General features: G+C 42.5%; 1 protein-coding gene across 3 annotated transcripts in view; it reads right to left on the reverse strand.

Annotated features, from left to right (window-relative positions):
* Positions 1–19669, reverse strand: part of GABBR2 (gamma-aminobutyric acid type B receptor subunit 2) — a 363159-nt gene that overhangs the window by 207925 nt on the left and 135565 nt on the right. For all 3 annotated transcript variants that reach the window (XM_082403891.1, XM_082403890.1, XM_082403892.1), the window contains exon 3: positions 12391–12561. In XM_082403891.1, the coding sequence (XP_082260017.1) occupies positions 12391–12561 (171 nt within the window). The remainder of the gene's footprint in view (positions 1–12390; positions 12562–19669) is intronic.

Below are 19669 nucleotides of genomic sequence, written 5' to 3' on the forward strand. Positions count from 1 at the left end.
TTGATTTTCAACAAGGATGCCAAGACCATTTAATGGAGAAATAACAGTCCTTTCGACCAACTGTGCTAGGACAACTTGATAGCTTTTCATACAAAAGACACTTACCTCACACCGTATACAAAAATCAACTGAAAATGCAAAAAGACCTAAATGTTAAGAGCTTAAACTATAATGCTCTTATGAGGAAACATAGGTTTAAGTCTTCACGACCTTGGATTAGACAATGGTTTCTTAAATACAACACCAAAAGCACAAACAACAACAACCAAAAAAACCAAACCGATAAAATGGACTTCACCAAATTAAAGGCTTTTGTGCAAAGACACCATTAAGAAAGTACAAAGACAACCTACAGAATGGGAGAAAATATTTGCAAACCATATATCTGATAAAGGTCTAGTATCCAGAATATACAAAGAACTCAACACTGAATAGCTAAAAGACAAATAACCCAATTAAAAACTGGACAAAGGATTTGAATAGGCATTTCTCCAAAGAAGATATACAAATATGCCAGACACAAATGCCACATATTTTATGGTCCTTTCTTTCCTAGTTTTTTTTTTTCCTAGTTTTGAGATATAATTGACATATCACATGGTATAAATTTAAGGTATACAATGTAATAATTTGATATATGTATATATTGCAAGATGATTACCACAGTAAGTTTAGTTAATATCCATCATGTCACACAGTTAATTTTTTTTTCTTGTGATGAGAACTTTTAAGATCTACTCTCCTTAGTAACTTTCAAATATACAAAACAGTATTGTTAACTACAGCCACCATGCTGTATATTACATCCCCAGAACTCATTTATTTTATAACTGGAAGTTTATACCTTTCGACCACTTTCACCCATTTCCCCTACCCCCCATCCCTATGGTTCCATTTATATGAAAAGTCTATTATAGGCAAATCCATAGATATAGAAAGTAGATCTGTGGTTGTCAGGGGCTGGAGGGAGGGGGAAATGAGTGACTGCTAATGGAAATAAGATTTCTTTTTGGAGTGACGAAAATGTCCTGGAATTAGATAGTAGTTATGGTTGCACATCATTGTGTACATACCAAAACTATTTACTTGTATAATATAAAATGGATAAAATGGTTGATTTTATGTTATGTGAATTGCTTCTCAATAAAAACAAAACCCAAAATACTCTCCAGTAGCTTCTCAACTGACTCAAAGTATAAGCCAAAGTCCTCACTAATGTCTTGTAAGGGCCAGAAATCCCCCCAAACCCCCCAAAAAACTGCTCCACTTCCCCCTCACCCATTCTGTTCCAGCCGTAATAGCCTCCCTGATGTGGTTCCAGCACCACCAGACTCACTCCCATATCAGGACCTTTGCACATGCTGTTCTCTTTGTCTGGAACCCTGTTCAACCAGATATCCTATGACTTGCCCCTCACTGCCTGCACGCGTATACTCAAATATCACCTTATCTTTGAAGCTGTCCTTGACCTCACCCCACCCCCCATGGCATATCCTACCCCCCTTACCCTACTTCACTTTTCTCCCTAGCACTTATCATTATCTGATATATTATACATTTATTTGCTTAATTGTTTGCTTTTATCATGTGTCTCCCCCTCTAGAATGCAAGCTCTTTGAGCGCAGGGACTTTGTTTCATTCACCGATGTGTTCACAGTGCCTAAAACAGTGCCCGGTGCTAGGTACTCAATGAAGAGGTGTTAAATGAATGATGCATTATAGAATGAACACGAGGAAACTGTCACACTAATAGAGCAAAGAAAAAACCACATAACTTTTGATATAGATTCTAAAAAGACATCTGATTTTTCATTGTGCATATCTGGTTCAAACACCTAATAAATAAAAACAGAACATCCCTTAACATGATGAGGAATACCTGTTCTTCTAACAGACATCATACCTTACAAACAGCATTCTCATTAAAGCAAGAACACGACAAGAATATTCACTATTATCACTATTTTAAAATATAACTCTATGGGACTTCCCTGGTGGCACAGTGGTTAAGAATCTGCCTGCCAATGCAGGGGACAAGGGTTCGAGCCCTGGTCTGGGAAGATTCCACATGCTCCGAAGCAACTAAGCCCATGCACCACAACTTCTGAGCCTGTGCTCTAGAGCCTGCGAGCCGAAACTACTGAGCCTCCACACAACTAGTAATTGTGTAATCAAACTAGTAATCAAAGAAATGCAAATTAAAATAGCAATTGCCAAGGATCAAAAAAGAAACGCGTGCGCCTAGAGCCCGTGCTCCACAACAAGAGAAGCCACCGCAACAAGAAGCCTGCGCACATCCCGCGCACCACAATGAAGAGTAGCCCCCGCTCGCCGCAACTAGAGAAAGCCCGCGCACAGCAACAAAGACCCAACACAGCCATAAATAAATAAATAAATAAATTATATATATATATATAAAAAACTCTAGGATGTTCAGTAAATGAGGCAATAATAATAACAGTAATAATAGCTAATATATCGGGTGCTCTTTTGGGCATTGTTCTAAGACCAAAGTGCTTTATATGTATTAATTTATTTTAATACTCACAACAGCTGAGGTAATATGAGTACGTTCCCATTATCAGGGACATGGAAAAATTAACTGATTTGCCCAAGGTTGCCTAGTTGGTAACTAGCTGAGTTAGAACTGGAATCCAGGAAGTTTTTCTGTTCTAACCACTATGCAGTACCTCCTCAATGAAAAATTATGAAGATAAAGATGGTGTAACTGTGGAAAACAGAAAGCAAATTTGTTCTTGCTCCAGATGGTATTGTTGTCTATCTAGAAAACTCGAGGAAATTAAGAGAGGAAAATCTACCAGAAGTAATAAAAATTCAATATGGCCAGTCAAAAAATGTAAATACACTGATCAATAGCTTTCCTATATTCTAGCAATAACCACTTAAAAAATGTCAAGGAAATTAGATCCCATTCCCAAAAGTAATAATAAATGTAGAATACTTGAAAATAAACCTAACATAAAATGGACAGGATCGACATGAAGAAAATGACAAAACTTTACTAAGGACCCAAGATATTTTGAATGGAGAGATGTTTGTTCATGAATGGATAGGCTCAGTATTATAAAGATGTCAAATGTCCCCTAAATTAATTCTGGAGTTACTGAAATTCAAATAAAAACACCAGTGGCATTTTTGGAACCTTACAAAAATTAATGGGTGAACATAGAGACAATTGTGAAAAAAGAAGGCAGGACTGCACATAAAATTATATTAGAAAGAAAGAATATTCAAAACACTGGGATGCCAATTTCAGAGTAGATAGTTAGATCAATGGAATAAAACTTTAAAAACGCAGAAACAGTCTAATATAACAGCCATTAGCCACATGTGGTTCCTCTGCATTTGAAATGATGTTGAAATGATAATGTTTTGGGTATATTGCATTAAATAAAATGTATTATTAAAATTAATTTTCCCTATCTCTTTTTTCTTTTTAAAATGTGGCTACTAGAAAATTTAAAATCACATTTGTGGCTTATATTTCTATTACACAGAACTGGAAAGTATATATTAAAAAAAGCAGTATGTTATTTTCTAAAGATAAAATTTAGCATAGGCATTTTAAATGGGTCAGGAAAAGACGCATTCATTAAATGCCAGAAGAATTACTGAATGATTATGAGGACAGAAGAAAGAAAGGTATGATATCTCAGGCCACATGCTGAAATTCTGGTTAAATTAAAAAATGAAGTAATAAAAGTACTAGAAGAAAATGTAGGTGAATTTACAGAAATTCTTGGGATGGGAAGAGAATGCCAAGCTAAACTTAAAAGTGAACAAAAAAATGGTCTTCTTAAACTTGACTATACTAAATATTAAAATTTTCAATATTATCAAATAACATAAAAAACAAAATTGAATGTCACATGAAACATGGGGAGATACTTGCAATAACTGTGACAAAGAGCAGATATCCTTACTTTATAAAGAGCTCTTATAAATCAGTAAGAAAAACTCCAACAGGAACATGTGCCAATAACATGAACAGCCAATTTATGAAAGGAGAAACAGAAATGAGAACGATTCCTAGTAAAAAAGAAATTCAATCTTAGTAGTAATCAAAGAAATGCAAATTAAAATAGCAATTGCCAAGGATCAAAAAAGAATAATATACAGTGTTGGCAATGAGTACTCTCATATACTGCTAAGAAACTCTAAATTGGTATGATCTTTCTGGAGGACATTTTGGCAACATGTACAAAAGGTTCCAAAATGTGCACACATTATTTCTAGGAATTTATCCTCAAAATATAATCAGAGATGTTCACACAAAAATACAAGTATGGATTTACTGCACTGTTGTTTGTAATCAGGAAAAATTTGCAACTATCTCCATATTTAGTTTTCAACAGCTATTAGAAAAAAACAGCAACAGAGAATACCTCCTGTACCATCCCAGATCCCTCAAAATGTCAAAGATTAAAAACAGAAAAAAATCTCTTAACAGTTCTGGAAAATGATTAAGAAGACCATCAATGGACAGACTATCTGCAGAACTATACTGGAAGACAGAAAGGAAGGGAACAGATCAAAGGGATAAAGAAGATTGGAGAAAAGCAGCCCCAAACACATCAGGCTGTGGCAAAGGCAGGGACAGTTCATGGGGTCACCAGGCCCACAGTCGAGAGGCCATTACGAGTCACGGTGGTGGAGAATATCTGCTGGCCGGGGAAAACATTCCCACTGGATTGCTAACTTAAAGAAGCCGTTTCTATAGTAAGAGCAGGTATTCATTTATGCAAGTTCACTCATATGTATTGAAAAAACTGTAAAGACATATGCCTATAGATGTTAACACTGACCTTTCACTGGGTAGTTATGGCCAATTTTTAATTTTCCTTTTTGTTCTTCTGTGTTTTCCAAGTTTTCTGCATTAAGTATATATCAACATTATGGTTAGAAAACAATAATGAGTATTTTAAAACAAAGAAGCAAAAAATAATAACAAAGAGAACTTAAACTTTTTATGTAAGAAATGAACTACAATCTTATTATTTTTCTTTTGAATTCCTGCAGTAACCTTCTGGCTGGTTTCCCAGACTCTAGTCTGCTCGTCCCAATCAGCCTTCAAGATTGCTACCATCTCTCACCGCCGATTTGAAACCTTCTGTGGCTCCCTGCTTCCTACTGCTGACAGATGAAGTCCAAACATGGAGGCATGTGGGGCCTTCACCATTCCTTCCCCCAACCCATTCTCCCCTTCTCGCCCTACACACTGAACTGTCCAGCCCTAACTACTTACAATTTCCTGAAGGTTCCACATACCTTCCAACTCTACTCCTTTGCTCACATAGCCCTGGCATTACCCAAGCCTGGCAGATGGGCCTTGGGGAGAAACCGCAGCCAGAATTACCAGAATAGCTCTGGGGACCCACACATGACAAGATGTGCTGCCTTGTTAGCCAAGCTCAGCCAAGGCTGAAACAAAGTCTCCTGGGACACCTTGGTAGGAGCAGGTGTGGAGGGACAGTGCTGGGCTCTGAGATTTGGGATCTGGGAAGACCATAAGACTTAAATGCAGAATCCCACAGCAAAAACTCCAGGGGACTGTGAGGAGCTCTGCTTGAGACATGGGTTGCTTGGACCAGATACCTATCTCCTTGCTCCTGTGGTGAGTGTTGGGCAGGATGGATGGGGGATACTGGCCCAGGCCCGCGGCCTCCTTCTCTCCACAAGGGGAGGTACAAACCTGGGTTCACACCCACCTATACCTGCCACCGCTTGGTGAAGCCTTGGCAAAGTGACTTAATCCTTCCTGAGTCAGTCTGTTCTTCCAAATGGAGACGGACCATGCTGGGCGACTGAATGTCATCGCCTGCACACAGTAGGTGCCCCATAAATGGCAGTAGATGATGTCATAATTACATTTTCCTACCCAGAGGTCCTGGTGCAACAGCTGCTTTATGGGGATCGCCTCGTGCTCTGGTAACCTGGCCCAGGGACTGTGCAGGAGGCCCCAGGAAGTGTCCCTGGTGAGGGCTTTGAGGTGGATGGCCAGGACCCCCCCCCGACCAGAGACCTCCAGGATCTCCTTCTGGGCCCTCACTCACCCCTGTGTTCCGGGGTCCACGCAGCCTGGGTGAAGATACATCTTATATCACAGCCCTGGTGAGCAGTGGGTGTGGCACTCACCCAGGCCCTGCATGAGCCCTGGGGCTGGCACCACAGACCCCCAGCCAAGCATCCCATCCTCTCTGAGCAGGGTCCAGGGCAGCTCCTTTCTTTTAAGAATTGGGGTGTGTGAGGTGGGTGGGTGCTTGGCTCTGAAGACCTGCTGTGGAGTGTGAGAGAGGACACATCCACCATCTCCTCCCTGTTCTAGAGTGGAGGGTGGAGTGTAGTGGGCCATCTCTCCAAGGGCAGAGCTCTGAGCCAGACCAAGGCATTTAGCCTGCCTTTCTTCAGAAAGCTCAGCCACTGCAGCCACCCCTGGACAAGAAACCCTGGATGTGCCCCCAAATGTGTACATGCTGCCACCAGTATGGCAGAAGGACTGGAAACCGCAGGCCCTGACGGAGGGCGGTTCTCACCACGGTGGGTCTTCCTGCTCTGCAGGGATGGGTGGGCAGAGCGCCTGCTAGTTGCCTGCACTTCCACCTGGGGGCATGCACATGAAGGAACAAGTGTTGCTTGAACCTCAGAGTCTGTCCCATGGAATCTCGGCCTCAGAAGCCTGAAGGTCTGCAGGGCCAATTCTTGACCTTGACCTGGAGTTTTTCCCATTGACTATCTGCACTGGACCAGGGCTTCAAGGAAAAGTCTATTGCCAGTACTACCCCCTACCCCTCATCCAGCCCCATCTGTTAAATGAACAGGCAGCCAAATGGCTTCATCCATCTCAGTGGTCCTCACACTTCAGTCCCTCCTGTACCCTCTTAGAGGCAATCTCACTGTGTACACGCACCACCTATGTGTTTGCTAGCTTAGTATTTTCCTCTAAACAGACTCATTTTTTAAATGAAGATTTCATTCTAAACAAGAACATCAATGAAGTTCAGTTTTGATGGGCTAGTAATTTTTTCCCCCTGGTATATAATAACATAAAAACACAACTATTAAAATTGTACAAAAATCATACCACATATACATACCACCCTGGGAAATAATGGAGCCCTCCCCTCAGCGCTAAAAAGGCTGCACAAATAGCTACCTGGGAGAGGGCAAGATGAATATGGAGCAGTCCCTGCTGGCTGGCCCACAGGTCTCTCACAGAGCAGGAGGTAAAAGCATTAAGAAGGAGAGGACGTTTCTCGCTTGGGGGCAGACAGCCGATCACCTAAAAACATCAGCAAGTTTTTCAAATAGAAGCTGGGGCGCAGGGTGGGGCACTAGGACCGTCAGGATTAGAATCTGATCTGTCAGGAGTCCCCTCCTGCTTCCTAATGATAGAAGATCTGCAGGTATGTGGGTGGCCCAGGTGATCCTGCAGCCTAGAGGAAAGCCAAGGACAGAGGTCAGAGGTGGCTCAGTGTGCCTGGCCCTTTTCTCTGATAAAGTGGGCCTAGGAGCACAGTGGCCTCAGCTGAAGGCTTCCCATTCCTCCAATACAGGGATTCTCAAACCCCAGAGGGTCTGACTCAGGGGACCTGGAGTGGAGCCCTCAAATTTGCTGCGAACAAGTTCCCAGGTGTTGGTATTGCTGATGCTGCTGGTCCAGGACCATCCTGCAAGAACTGCTTTAGAGGATGGGATTACCCGATCCTGGTAAGAGAGGATTCTGAAGTGATGACAACTCAGAATGAACATCCCAGGGAGCAAAACACATAACTCAGACACAAACTACAGTGTGCTCATTCCCAATGCCCAACACTGACGCCACCCAGAAGAACCACATGGCAGGACCCCGGTCACTGCTGGTTCCAGTGGCCAGCCCAGAACTTTCCACTGAGATCTCTAGAAGAATCCTCCAACAACAAACAACGTCACATCCAAAACAAGACTCAGTTAATAGATGACAGAATGACCTGAGCTGAGTTCCGTGGGAATGTGACTTCCCAACTTTGCCAGTGCCTCCCTTCTTCCCCATGGCCCCAGCGACTCATGACAGGGACTGAGACTTCTCTGCACCCCTCTCACCCCCATCTACCATCCTAGCTGCAGTCAGACTATGGGCCACAGAAAGGAAATCACTGTATTCACCCCTAAGAATCTGGCCTAATGGATAGAGATTGATTTACTGACATCCTTGGTGAACCCAGACGTGCCAGGCAGCATGCAGGGTGAGGGGACAGAAAGGCTCTTGTCCACTGGGGCCTTCCAGTCCAGTGGCAGCAGGTGACCGATGAGGAAGCAGATGGGGTATTTCTCTGTCCTGTGCAAGGAGCTGGTACAGAGTGAAGCCCGAGGGGAGAGAAGCACAGAGGCGGCACACCTGTCCCAGCCTGGGGAGGAAGGCGGAGCCAGGTGTGGGGGAGGACGCCTCACAGAGAGGAGCCAGCACGGAGAAGAGGCTGGACCAAAGGGGGAAGTGCCTGAGATGAGACAGAGAAGGAGGCCTCAGGGGATGTGAAGGGTCTCTGCGGCCACCCCAAGGAGCTCATCCCTGCTCAGAGCAGCAGGGAAGGGCTGACGATTCTACTAAGTTTGACTCCTTGATTAGAAGCAAGCACAGGGTCCCCTGCCCTCATCTTTGGGCATGTCCCCCAAGCTGTATAAGTGGCAACTTGAGAGGAGGTGACCAGAAACCGCTTGGGTGGGGCAGATGGCAACCTGGCAAGCAGAGAAGGCGTCAAAGAGCTGCGGAGGGCCGAAGGGGTAGGCGCTTCGAAGATGAAGCTCTGCAGATGGTGCCCTTTTGGTCTTGTACAGATCAAAGGCTTCGGTGGGTCCCAACTCTTGAGGGAGACTCTGGTGTGGAAAGGTCAGCCCCAGGAGCACCGAGATCACTGAGGACCAGTGACTGGGCAGGGAGTGTCTGAGCCGGCTTGGAAGGAGGGGAGGAAAGGGGAGCCGTGCTCGTGGCAGGCACTACACCCCGCCACACAGCCGGGCTCCTGAATGGCAGCCAGTCATGCGTTAAGGAACCAGACTCTAGATGACAATAAAAATAACAGCCACCCCTTGCATGGTGCTTATTATGAGTCAGGCACTCCTCTTAGCACTTTAACTTTCTGAACATATATAATCCTCACAACCACCCTTAGAGTTAACCATTATTATCCCCATTTTTAAGAGGAAGAAACTGAGGTACAAAGAAGCTCAGTAATTCTCATGGTCACACCTCTGGGAGTGGCAGGATCAGGGTCAATGACCAGATCTCCCTAAACCCTCACCACAGATTCCTTGAGCTAGGAGAGATCTTAGAGGTCAACTGACCCAACTCCCTTATCTTACAGAAGGGGAAACTTAGGCCTAGAGAGACTGAGTGATTTGTCCAACAGTACTTAGCTGGTTAGTTGCATCATGGAATCAGGAACCCAAAGAATAACTCAGTGAAGATGGTTTAGTAGAGCATAGAACCTGGAGCTGGGAGAAGAGGCTCAAATAGCCCTCTTGCTGTCTCTGTTGGTCCTCCCAGGCACCCCTACTCACTGCCTTCATCTCCACCTCATCCTTGCCTCCATCCTGTGCCTGCACTGCCCATGTGGATGCCACAGCACCCTGGCCTCTCACTCCCCTCATCCCCTCCAACTTCAGGATTGCTTTCATTTGACAGTCCTCCCAGTGTACCAGTCCGGAACAGAAGTGCTTGATGCTGCGGATCGACCAGTTTCATAAAAGGAATCCAGTTTCCTTTGCACTCACAAAAAGCTGTTAGCCCCTGGCAAGTTTCCAGGGCCTGCACTCCAGCGATGCAGCCCAGACATCGGGAGAGGGATGCCAAAGCCCTTGGGCACAGAGAGGAGTCAGCTGGGCTGAGAGATTTAAATTGAGAGGGGTTCTTGCCAGCAATACTACCAAGCAACATCCTGTCCTTAGAAAAGAGGTTTCCCGCTGAGATGCCCTGAAACCCAGCTGAGGGCTCCAACATAGCTGTGCAGGGACACAGATGTGGTACCAAACTGCCAACACCTGACCCCAGTGAGGGCAGAGTCATGGCGAAAACACTGACCAATAGTCTGTCAGGCTTCCAGCCTGGGCTGGGCTCTTTACCAGCAAGTGCCCTGGGGCAAGAAGGCACCCACCCTCCATGACCTCAGTTTCCTCATCTGTAAAATGGGAACCATAACCCCTCCCTACAGGGCAACCAGCTGTGAGAGTGTTGGGAAATCTATAAAGCACTCAACCAAATTGGGGCTGATCATTTATCCTCTTTACACCAAAGATTTGGGGTTTTTCAAACCTCCAAGGCTACACACAGGTAGTTCCCATGTGACTGCAGGAAGTTATAGATGGAAAGAAGGAGCAATGGGAGGTCTGGACTAGGCATCCAGACTCCAGGATTCAGTCCTAACTTCTCTGCCAACAATCTTTCATGGCTTCGGAGGTGCTTTGAAACCCTGAACTTTGTTCCTTCTCCTCTCTGGGCCTCAGTCTCCCCTTCTATACAATGAGGAGGTTGGGGGAACTGTCTCTAAGGGCCCCTCAGGCTCTGTCAGACAAAGACTCCCCTGGAAAAAAAGCAGGTCCCTCCAAATCTCGGCAGAGTCTCATGTTAATGGGAACACAGGACTGGCCCTCCCCACCCTCCCCGTTGAACTGTTTCACACTCATTTCAGAACATTTGTGGCTGCTGTATAAAGGGCAGGTTTCCAGCAAAAGCCTCTTCAGTGTTTGGCAGTGAGTCACTCCCACTGGAGGTGAAGTTCCCCTTGTGCCTCTCCCTAGGGACTGGGAAACAGAGGTGGGAAGATCAGGACCATCTTGTCAGGGAAAAGCTGGCCTTGTTTGGATGACTGCAGATGGTGGGGCCAAACACGTCTGCTTTTCAAGCACCTCTGAAAACATCCCTCTCTGTGCATAAACTATAGTTTACAAAGCTCTTTAAATTCATGACTCATCTGATTTTGGCAACAACTCTGCAGGAATAGGCATGGGAAGGGTTACTGTCCCCATCTTATAGGGGAGGAAACCACAGCTCAGAGAAGTGAGGTGACTTCTCCAAGGTAGCACAGCCAAAGCATGGAGTGGCCTCTCCTTCCCAAAGGAGAAACGGGGCAGAGCTTCAGAAAGGCAAGTGCAGAGCTGGAGTGGAAACCAGGTCTGTGATCCCCAGCCCTGCTATGCTCTCCCCGCCCATCCCCCACCCCACACTGGCAGAAGGGGCGTGTCCTCCCTGACTCCTCTCACTGAGGTCTGCCTGGACACCCGCCTCATACATTTCCCCCCAAATCAGCTCACAGTTGTTTTTTTTCTCTTGGGCTGCTAAGCACACCTGGAATGTCTTACCTTGTTGGGAGGCTCCATGTATCAAGAGCACACATAGGAGAAGATAGGAAAGTAGGAACTATAAAGAGACTAGGAAGAAAAACAAGAAACCATTCTGCACTCAGCTGAGTGGAGAAAACTTCTTAAAGATTTGCGAATAGTAAAGATATGTGGAAATGGGAATTTTCAAATGTCGTTGGAGGGACTAGAAATTGCAACAGCCTTTCTGGAGGTCAGTTTGTCTCAACATTTTAAAGGACCCAATAATTCCACTTCTAGAAATCTATTATGAAGATGCACACCTAGGTGGGAAGGTGTTGGCTGTGATATCAAAAAGCTGTAAACATTCAATAAATTACCATCTATCCATGGGACACAACACCGTGGCCCATTAATAAGAACGAAGTCAATCAAGATCTCTAAGGTCTGTTGTAAAGTGAAAAATGCAAACTATCTAGTATGAGGACATTTGGGTTTAAATATATTGAAAAAGGTCTGGGCAGATGAACACTACACAGAAAGCAGGACTTCACTTGGAAGAGAAAGTGGATTTAGAGGGATTGGGTAAAGCAGCCCTTTTCTTTTTTTACTATATATAATGTGGCTTTTTTGTTGCTGTTATTGTTGCAACAATAAACCCCAGAACACCAAGTACTGATGTATACGTGTAAGTCATTAAAGCAAACAAACAAAACCAGAAAAATCACCCAATCCACAGTGACTTTGGAAACTTCATTCCAAGCCAGCTCCTCCCCAAACCCTCCTCACAGGAGAAAGGCTCTTGGCGGCACCTCGTGATCTTAGACAGCCACTATAGGTCAGCAGCAAGGACAACACACTACAGGGGCAGTGAGGGAACAGACCACGCGATTTAGCCAAACGGCACAACGGAAAAGAAGGTTCCACTCCTGAGCTGTGCAGGTTGGAGGCCTTCACCTGTCCCGCGCACAATCGAATTCCTCAACAGCTTAAAGGCCCCGTGTCAGAGCCCATCCCTGATTGAGCTGTCTTGCCCCTTGCCCGGAGGTGGGTGAGATCGTGCCTCTCGGCAGAGCATACCTCGGAGAAGCGCTGCACGTCCTGGGTCAGTGTGCCCACTCGCTTCCACTGGTAGTGCTTCAGCAACTTCAGGATGGCTGGATTCACTGCGTTATCTGATGGGACCGTCCGAAAGAAGTAGGGGTATTTTTTCTTATCTGCTAGAACAGGCGTGGTGGCAGCAAAAGAGAGCTGAAAACACAAAAAAGACAGCACTTTTACTGGGGGGACCTCAGAGCTGTGGGCCCAGGATCTTTCCTAAGGGAACAGAGGTCTTTAGTTCTCACTTGAGGTACAAACACACAGGCAAAATATTTTTAAACCTTCTTAGTGCAAAAATAACAAGTTATAATTGAAGGGAAGGTTTTTAAAAATGCAAAATAAGGAGAAAGAACCATCATTAATGTTGTAGTCTAGCTCCTTCTGATCCTTCTTCCATGCACGGCAATGTTTTAAAAAAAGATTCTTGAGATCATTCTACATACACATTTGAACTGTTTATTTCCTCACTTAACATTATCCTACAAGCATTTAACCATCCTGTTAAAACTTCTTGTAAACATTTTAACATGTAAACTTTTTAATAGCAGCATAATATTCTAGCATATGAACACAGCATAATTCACTGAATCATGTTTAATTTGGGGGCATTTAGACTGTTTCTAATTTGTCATTATTGTCATATTATTCTACAAGCGTCTTTGTGCTTGGCACTTTTCCCCTATATTTCAGGCTATTTCTGTAGGATAGAGTCTAGGATGTGAAATTTCCCAGATAAAGGATGTGAGCTTTTAAAGACTTGATATTTATTTCCAAAAAGGATTGCATCAATTTACACACCCACTAGACAGTTATAATTAGAGGGCCAATCTCACCACACTCTTATCAACGGACAGAAATAAAACATCTTTCTATCTAATTTATTAATGATTTATCACTGCAGAACTGGAATCATATTGCATTCATTGGTTATACATAAGGTTGAACATTTTTCCATGTGGCCGATAACTAGTTGTATGTCCTATTTTAGGAATTGCTTTTTTATGTCTCTTGTTTATTTTTTGAGTGGTATTCTAATGCTTTTCTTATTGAATTTAATGAAGACTATTATACGTACATCATTCAAACTCAGGCTATTACAGTTGCTGCAAATATCCCAGTTTGTTTGCTTTTACATTTTGTGTATGTATATTTTAATTTACACTGAGTAGTCAAATCTGTCCATCTTTCCCTTTATTAGTCCTTCTTTTTTTAAGTGCCAGTGAGTTGCTAAATTGGATTTTAATTATCTGTCCTACAGGGCACAGCTTAAATGTCACCTCTTCTATAACATTTCCTCTGATCTCTGCTTTCTCTTTCCCTCAGCCTCATCCACAGAAGGCGGTTATCAAATTTTTTGATCTTTGCAGTGTGATGGTAGAAAAATGGCATCTTCTTGTAGTTCTGATTTGCATTTACCTTATTATGAGTGAGGTTGAGTATCTCTCTTATGTTTAAGAGCAATTTGCAGTTTCTTTCTGGAAAGTGTTCACATCCTTTGCTTGTTCTCCAATTGTACTCTGAGTCTTTTTCTTATTGATTAGTAGTAATCACTTATTGATTAGTGATCTTTTATAGTAGGGAGATTAACCCTTTGTGATATAAGTTGCTAATTCTCCCCCAGTTTGTACTTTTTCTTTTGCTGTTTCTCATGGTGTCTTTTGCCATGTAGAAGTATTTTTTTTAATGTGGCTGAATTATTAATTTTTTTTTCTTTCTGTCTTCGGGTTTTATGCCATATTTAGAAAGGCCTTTCCCACTCTGAGATTATAAAAGAATTCCCCCATGGTTCCTTCTAGTCTGTCTATCATCCTCCCCTGTCTGTCCTCACGGGTTTGTCGCCTGGTGTGAGAGGATGGAGGAGACCCAGTACCCACATGTGATGAGCGCCTTCCAGCACAGGTTCAAGAACAGGCTGACTTGGTTGGCCGTTAGGCTTTATAAGATCCTGTGGTCCCTGACAAATCGTTTTGTTTTTCATGTGTCTAGCAAGTATTTAATAAACTCTTGTATAGTAATTTTTTTGTTGTTGGGTACTGATAGCTCCAGAATTTTGTGACCACTGTTGTGGTTATGTCTGTGCATCACTAGTTAATGTTACTTTATCTAACCTTATTCAGTATGCTTCATTCACCAAACTTTGTGCTCAAAATACATAAATACCATTTTATTTTATTTTATTTTTGGCCGCACTGCACGGCTTGTGGGATCTTAGTTCCCTGACCAGGGATTGAACCCATGCCCTCAGTAGTGAAAGTTCTGAGTCCTTACCACTGGACCGCCAGGGAATTCCCAATACTATTTTAAAAAAATAGTATTTCCTTCCTTCTCTTGTTTCATTTAAATCTTTGATCCAGAGAGGGCAAGGCTGAGCAAGATCACTCTTTGATGCCACCGGCCTTCCTTCCCCACCCTTGCTGTCTCAGCAGCTCTAGATCCAATACATCTCAGAGTCCAACTTTAACATCCAGGGAAGTAACATCCTGGCACCCTCAGGCCCCAGCTGAAGTTGCTTTACTGCTCCTCCTGTCACCTGAGGAAGCACTTCTTTTCCCCCCAAGACTTTAGCAGAGCAGGGCAGTGGAGATCTTGTCCCTTTCCCTGATCTGTCTCAGACGGTAGATGGCCACTACCTAGGATCCCTGGATCTCCTGCATCCACTCAGCAGTCTCAGCTGGTCCTGTTTGTTGGAGCTGAACATACAACAACCCATCAGCTGTCACCTGGAGCTAGAGAGCACCTATAGGAACCAATTTCTAAGATCCCCACAGAGACAGGACATCATCCCAAGACTGGTAAAGGTCAAGGATAGATCAACTGTTAAAAAAAAATTCTGGGTAGAATAAGGCCCAATGAGAGAGAAAAATCCCAGCTGGATATATTGAGGACACTCAAATCCAGAGCTGTCCAGCAAGGGAAGGCCTGCTGTTGGAAGTAGCGAGATCCCTGTGTCTGGAGGTGCGCAAACGGAGGCTATGGCCTAGAAAGAACGCAGAGGGGCTGCAAAGTGTCTGAGAACTCCTTAAAAACTGTATGAAAAAGCTTGTGTGGGCATGTATGTGCATACAGACACACACATTTTTCTGAAAAGAGGATCCATGGCTTCCATCAGATTCACAAAGAGAATCCTAGAACCAAACAAGGTCAGCACCCCTGCCCCTTCAGGTGATACTTAGGTCACACAGCGAGTGTAAGAAATAGAAGCTTTCTACAGTCTGCTCAAACCTAGTGTCTTATTCTTCTCTCAAGATTAAAATAACACTTCCAGTTTCCTATGGTCAGTGTAAGAAGGAGCTATTAGAAAAATCAGGCAGCAACTATTTCAGGACCTGGGATTGGTATATGTGCAATTGCATCCCCCAAAATGCTTATCTGATACAATTTGGAAAATTTTGGTTTTCTGATGTGATTTCTGAATCACACTCTGGTTGATACTTTGCTGTTATTGTCCCATTAGTTCCAGGTCCACAATTAATTGTTGCTTGAACAACCTCATATGTTTGCCCTATAGGTAATTAGAGTGGTTACTGTTCAGTGAATAAATGGCCCATTGTGTTTACAATGGGCTTGGAGTACAATATATGCCCCGGGTCTAAATCATGTTGGGTGCAAAATATTAACTGGCACTGACATTTTCTGCACCATTTGAGATAATGCACACTTTGATTAGATTGCTTTGCATCACTGTTCCTCTAGCTTTAGCCTCCTAAACCTTTCTTCCACTGGGCAAAGACTGCAGGTGACAGGTAGCACTGCTGAACTCCAGAACTGGAGAAACCTGAGAAATCATCTAGCTCTGGAGTTCTCTACTCTGGCTACACGTTGGAATCACATGCGGATATTTTAAAAAATATTGATGACTTGGTCCCACTCCAAACCAAGTGAATCAGAATCTCTGGGCATAGAGCCCAGGCATCAGTATAATTTAAAAACTTCCCAAGGTGATTACAATGCCCAGTGAAGGTTGAGAACCACTGATACAGCTCAACAGCCCTAGCTTTGGATATGCAGACCAAGGCCCAGAAATGGAAAGCTATTGAGATACCCAGCAAAGTCAATAAGAGGTAAAAGCAGAATTCGAATCCAGGCCTAAAGGACTCTAAGACCAATGCTCTCTCTCCCTCTGATGGCTGTCCCCTGCATCCTATGAGCTTGCCAGGCCTTCCTCCCCCAGCACAGTCACCCAGCATCTGCAACAACAGCCCTGTTGGCATCAGCGCCCTAACTCAAAGACCCAATCTTTCTGGGCTCTCCTGCCTTATTTCACACAACCAAGTTCATTTCTAAGCAGACTGTGATTGAGGCTTCAAGTTAATCCCTAACCAAGGATTATTTATTTCAGAGAGTACTTTTTATTTTACAGTTTTGTTATCATTTCTAGTTTTATTGCATTGTTTGGAGAATTTGGTGTGTACAGTGTCTGCTTTCGGAATTTACTGAGGTTTTTTTTTGGTGGCCTATTATACAATCAATTTTTGTGAAAGTCCCATGTTGGCCAGAAAAACAGATGCAGTCTCTAGTTGTAAGCTATAAAATTCTTTATCAGACTTCTGATGTATAAGAGATATAATCCAGCTAACCAATTACATTATTAACACATGCTTTGTATTTTTGCTTACTTGACCTATCAAAGACTGAGAGGTATGTTAAGTTTTTCTCTGTTGTCTCTGACAATTTCTCCATGTTATTCAAATGTTTTGCTTTATATGCTTTGATTTTATGTTGTTTTGAGGATAAGTGTTCATTACACCTTTATTTTTCAGCAATGTATACACTTCCCGGGTGCAAACAGCAGATACTTAATAGATAATTACTGAATGAACTGAGAATTAAAATATTTATCAAGGTAAAATAACCCTGTTTGTCATTTTATTGCTGTTTGTTTCATATAATATCTTGCTCAATATTAATATTGAATTAGTATCTCATTTGATATTAACATTGAAACCTTTATTTTTTGCTTGCATTTGCCTGCCATAGCTCTGATTCTCCTTTTATTTGTATTCCATTAAGATTGTTTTTAAGCATATTTCTTGAAATGAGTACATGAATGGATTTTAAAATATATGCTTATTGCTGCAATAAATACTTGGTCTTGCTTTCATCATCTTGTTGGCAGTCTTATTCTTTTCTTTTTTAATGTTTCCTTTTGTTCCCTTTGGTATTCAGACTTCTCCATTCTGAATATATTAATCTTGCTTCTTGTCTTAAGCTGCTAGAACATCTTTTCATATTGTGAAGGAGGGTAAAGGGTTGAAAATTTGCTTAGGATGACCCTCTGCTGCTTTGACACATGGTAGAATTTATCTGGATATAAAATTCTTGGGCTACCATTTTTTCCCTTTGAAACTACAAAGCGATGCAGAGGAGAAATCCAGGGATATTTTGATTCTTGTTCATTTGTAGGTATCTGATTTTCTCTGGATGCCTGAAGGATTTTTTTTCTTTATTCTTAGAATTCAAAAAATTTGCCTAAATAGATGTGGGTGTGGCACTCTTGATTATATCTGGAATACAGGGAGTCCTTCAATCTATACCCTCAAGTCTTTTAACTAAAAAAAATATATATATATATAAAAATATATACACACACGTATATATACACATAAGTATAAATATACTATATAAATATAGCATTTATATATAAAATATAATACTAGGCATTTATTATATTTATATTACATTAATATTCATATATATTCTTGCCTCTCCACTGGAATACCTGATTATCTATGTGTTGTCTTTCATTTCCCAAATCCATATCTATCATATATTTTCCCATGATTTCATCTCTTGGTCCTTGCCCTCTGCATTCTGGAAGACCATCTTATTTTATTCTATCTCTTCTATTACAGGGTATGTGCATATTCAGTTTCATTAATTTCTGGTAAAATGGCCGTATCATCCACAGTCATAGCGGCAGAGCACCAGGGTTCTCATTTCTTCACGTATTGACCAATATTTGGTATTATCTGACTTTCTACATTTTTGCTCAACTTTCAGGGATGAAGTAGCACTTCATTATTAATTGATTTTGTAGCCCTTTGACAACGATGTGGTTGAGTAGCTGTACAGACACATTAGCCATTTAAGTTCTTTGTTTGGTGGGTTTGCTGATTTGCTTTTCAACAGTCTCAGTCTTAGTGTTACTGTCCTTGACAAACTTTTATTGTTATTGACTTCTTCCATTTCCTAGTAATTTTTTATGATCATTAACCCTTTTTGTCCCATCGTCTTATCTCATGTTTCATGGAGACCATGTCTTTTCTGCATATGACTGAGGATGCCAGAAGTCTTTCTAAAGTTTTCTTCTTTATCCTAGAACAGCTCATCTTCAGAGCTGGACTCTTCCTCTACTTCTGGGTACTGTGCACCTTTTATTATTTTTGTGGTACTTTTTCAAAGGCTGAATGTTAGGTGTTTTCAGTGTACTCATCCTCAAAAGCAAGGCAGGTATTTTCAGAGGTGGCCTATCAAAAGACAATATATGGATTGCCCTTGGCCCTGTTTTCTGTCTGTTTACATTATAATTGAGTATTTTTTTCTCAGAAAACTGGAGAAGAAATATTCAAGAACAGATTTTCGTGTCTAGTATGCTCCCACCTTACACAGTTCTGTATTAATGAGCAGCTAATTTTCTGAAACTGTGGATCAGCACAATACATTAAATTCCTGTCATGCATTGCTGCCAGGGATTTTCTTTTCTATAAAGCTTTATTTGAGAGGTTTCTTGTGCCCTCCTGTCCACTCCTTATCTAGCTTTTTCTAGGAATTTATAGCTCTGTTTGAATTTAGAAAAAAGCATCTTGGTTGCCTCAAAGAACAGCAATTGTGACTAGAGGCATAGCTGTCCAATTTTCTGATTGGTAGAAGCCCTGGGTCCCTAACAGACTGTGGAGGAGAGAGGGAAAAGTATGTCTATTATTTTTCAGGGCAGTTGTAATTTTATGAGGCAAGGTTCCAAGTGCCAAGAGGCAAAATTTGGTAGGATTTTCTCAATACTGTCCCATCTACTTTATAACCATGAAGCTACCAAACATCTAGGCTGTCAGTGAGTCTTACAGTCCCTTAGTTCTTTGAAGTAGGATATACTATCCATTTCACAACTAAAGAAACCGTGGCCCAGAAAGGTGACATAAGCCATGCAAGGTCAGTACAGGAAATATGGAATTGGTCTTTTGACTTCATATTTGGTGTTCTTTCTTCAACCATCTCTGACCCATCAGTCCCAGGTGAGACGGGGCAACAATCCAGGGCTTGG

The sequence above is a fragment of the Balaenoptera borealis genome (assembly GCF_965194805.1).
Source record: "Balaenoptera borealis genome assembly, chromosome: 8".
Classification (NCBI taxonomy): domain Eukaryota; kingdom Metazoa; phylum Chordata; class Mammalia; order Artiodactyla; family Balaenopteridae; genus Balaenoptera; species Balaenoptera borealis.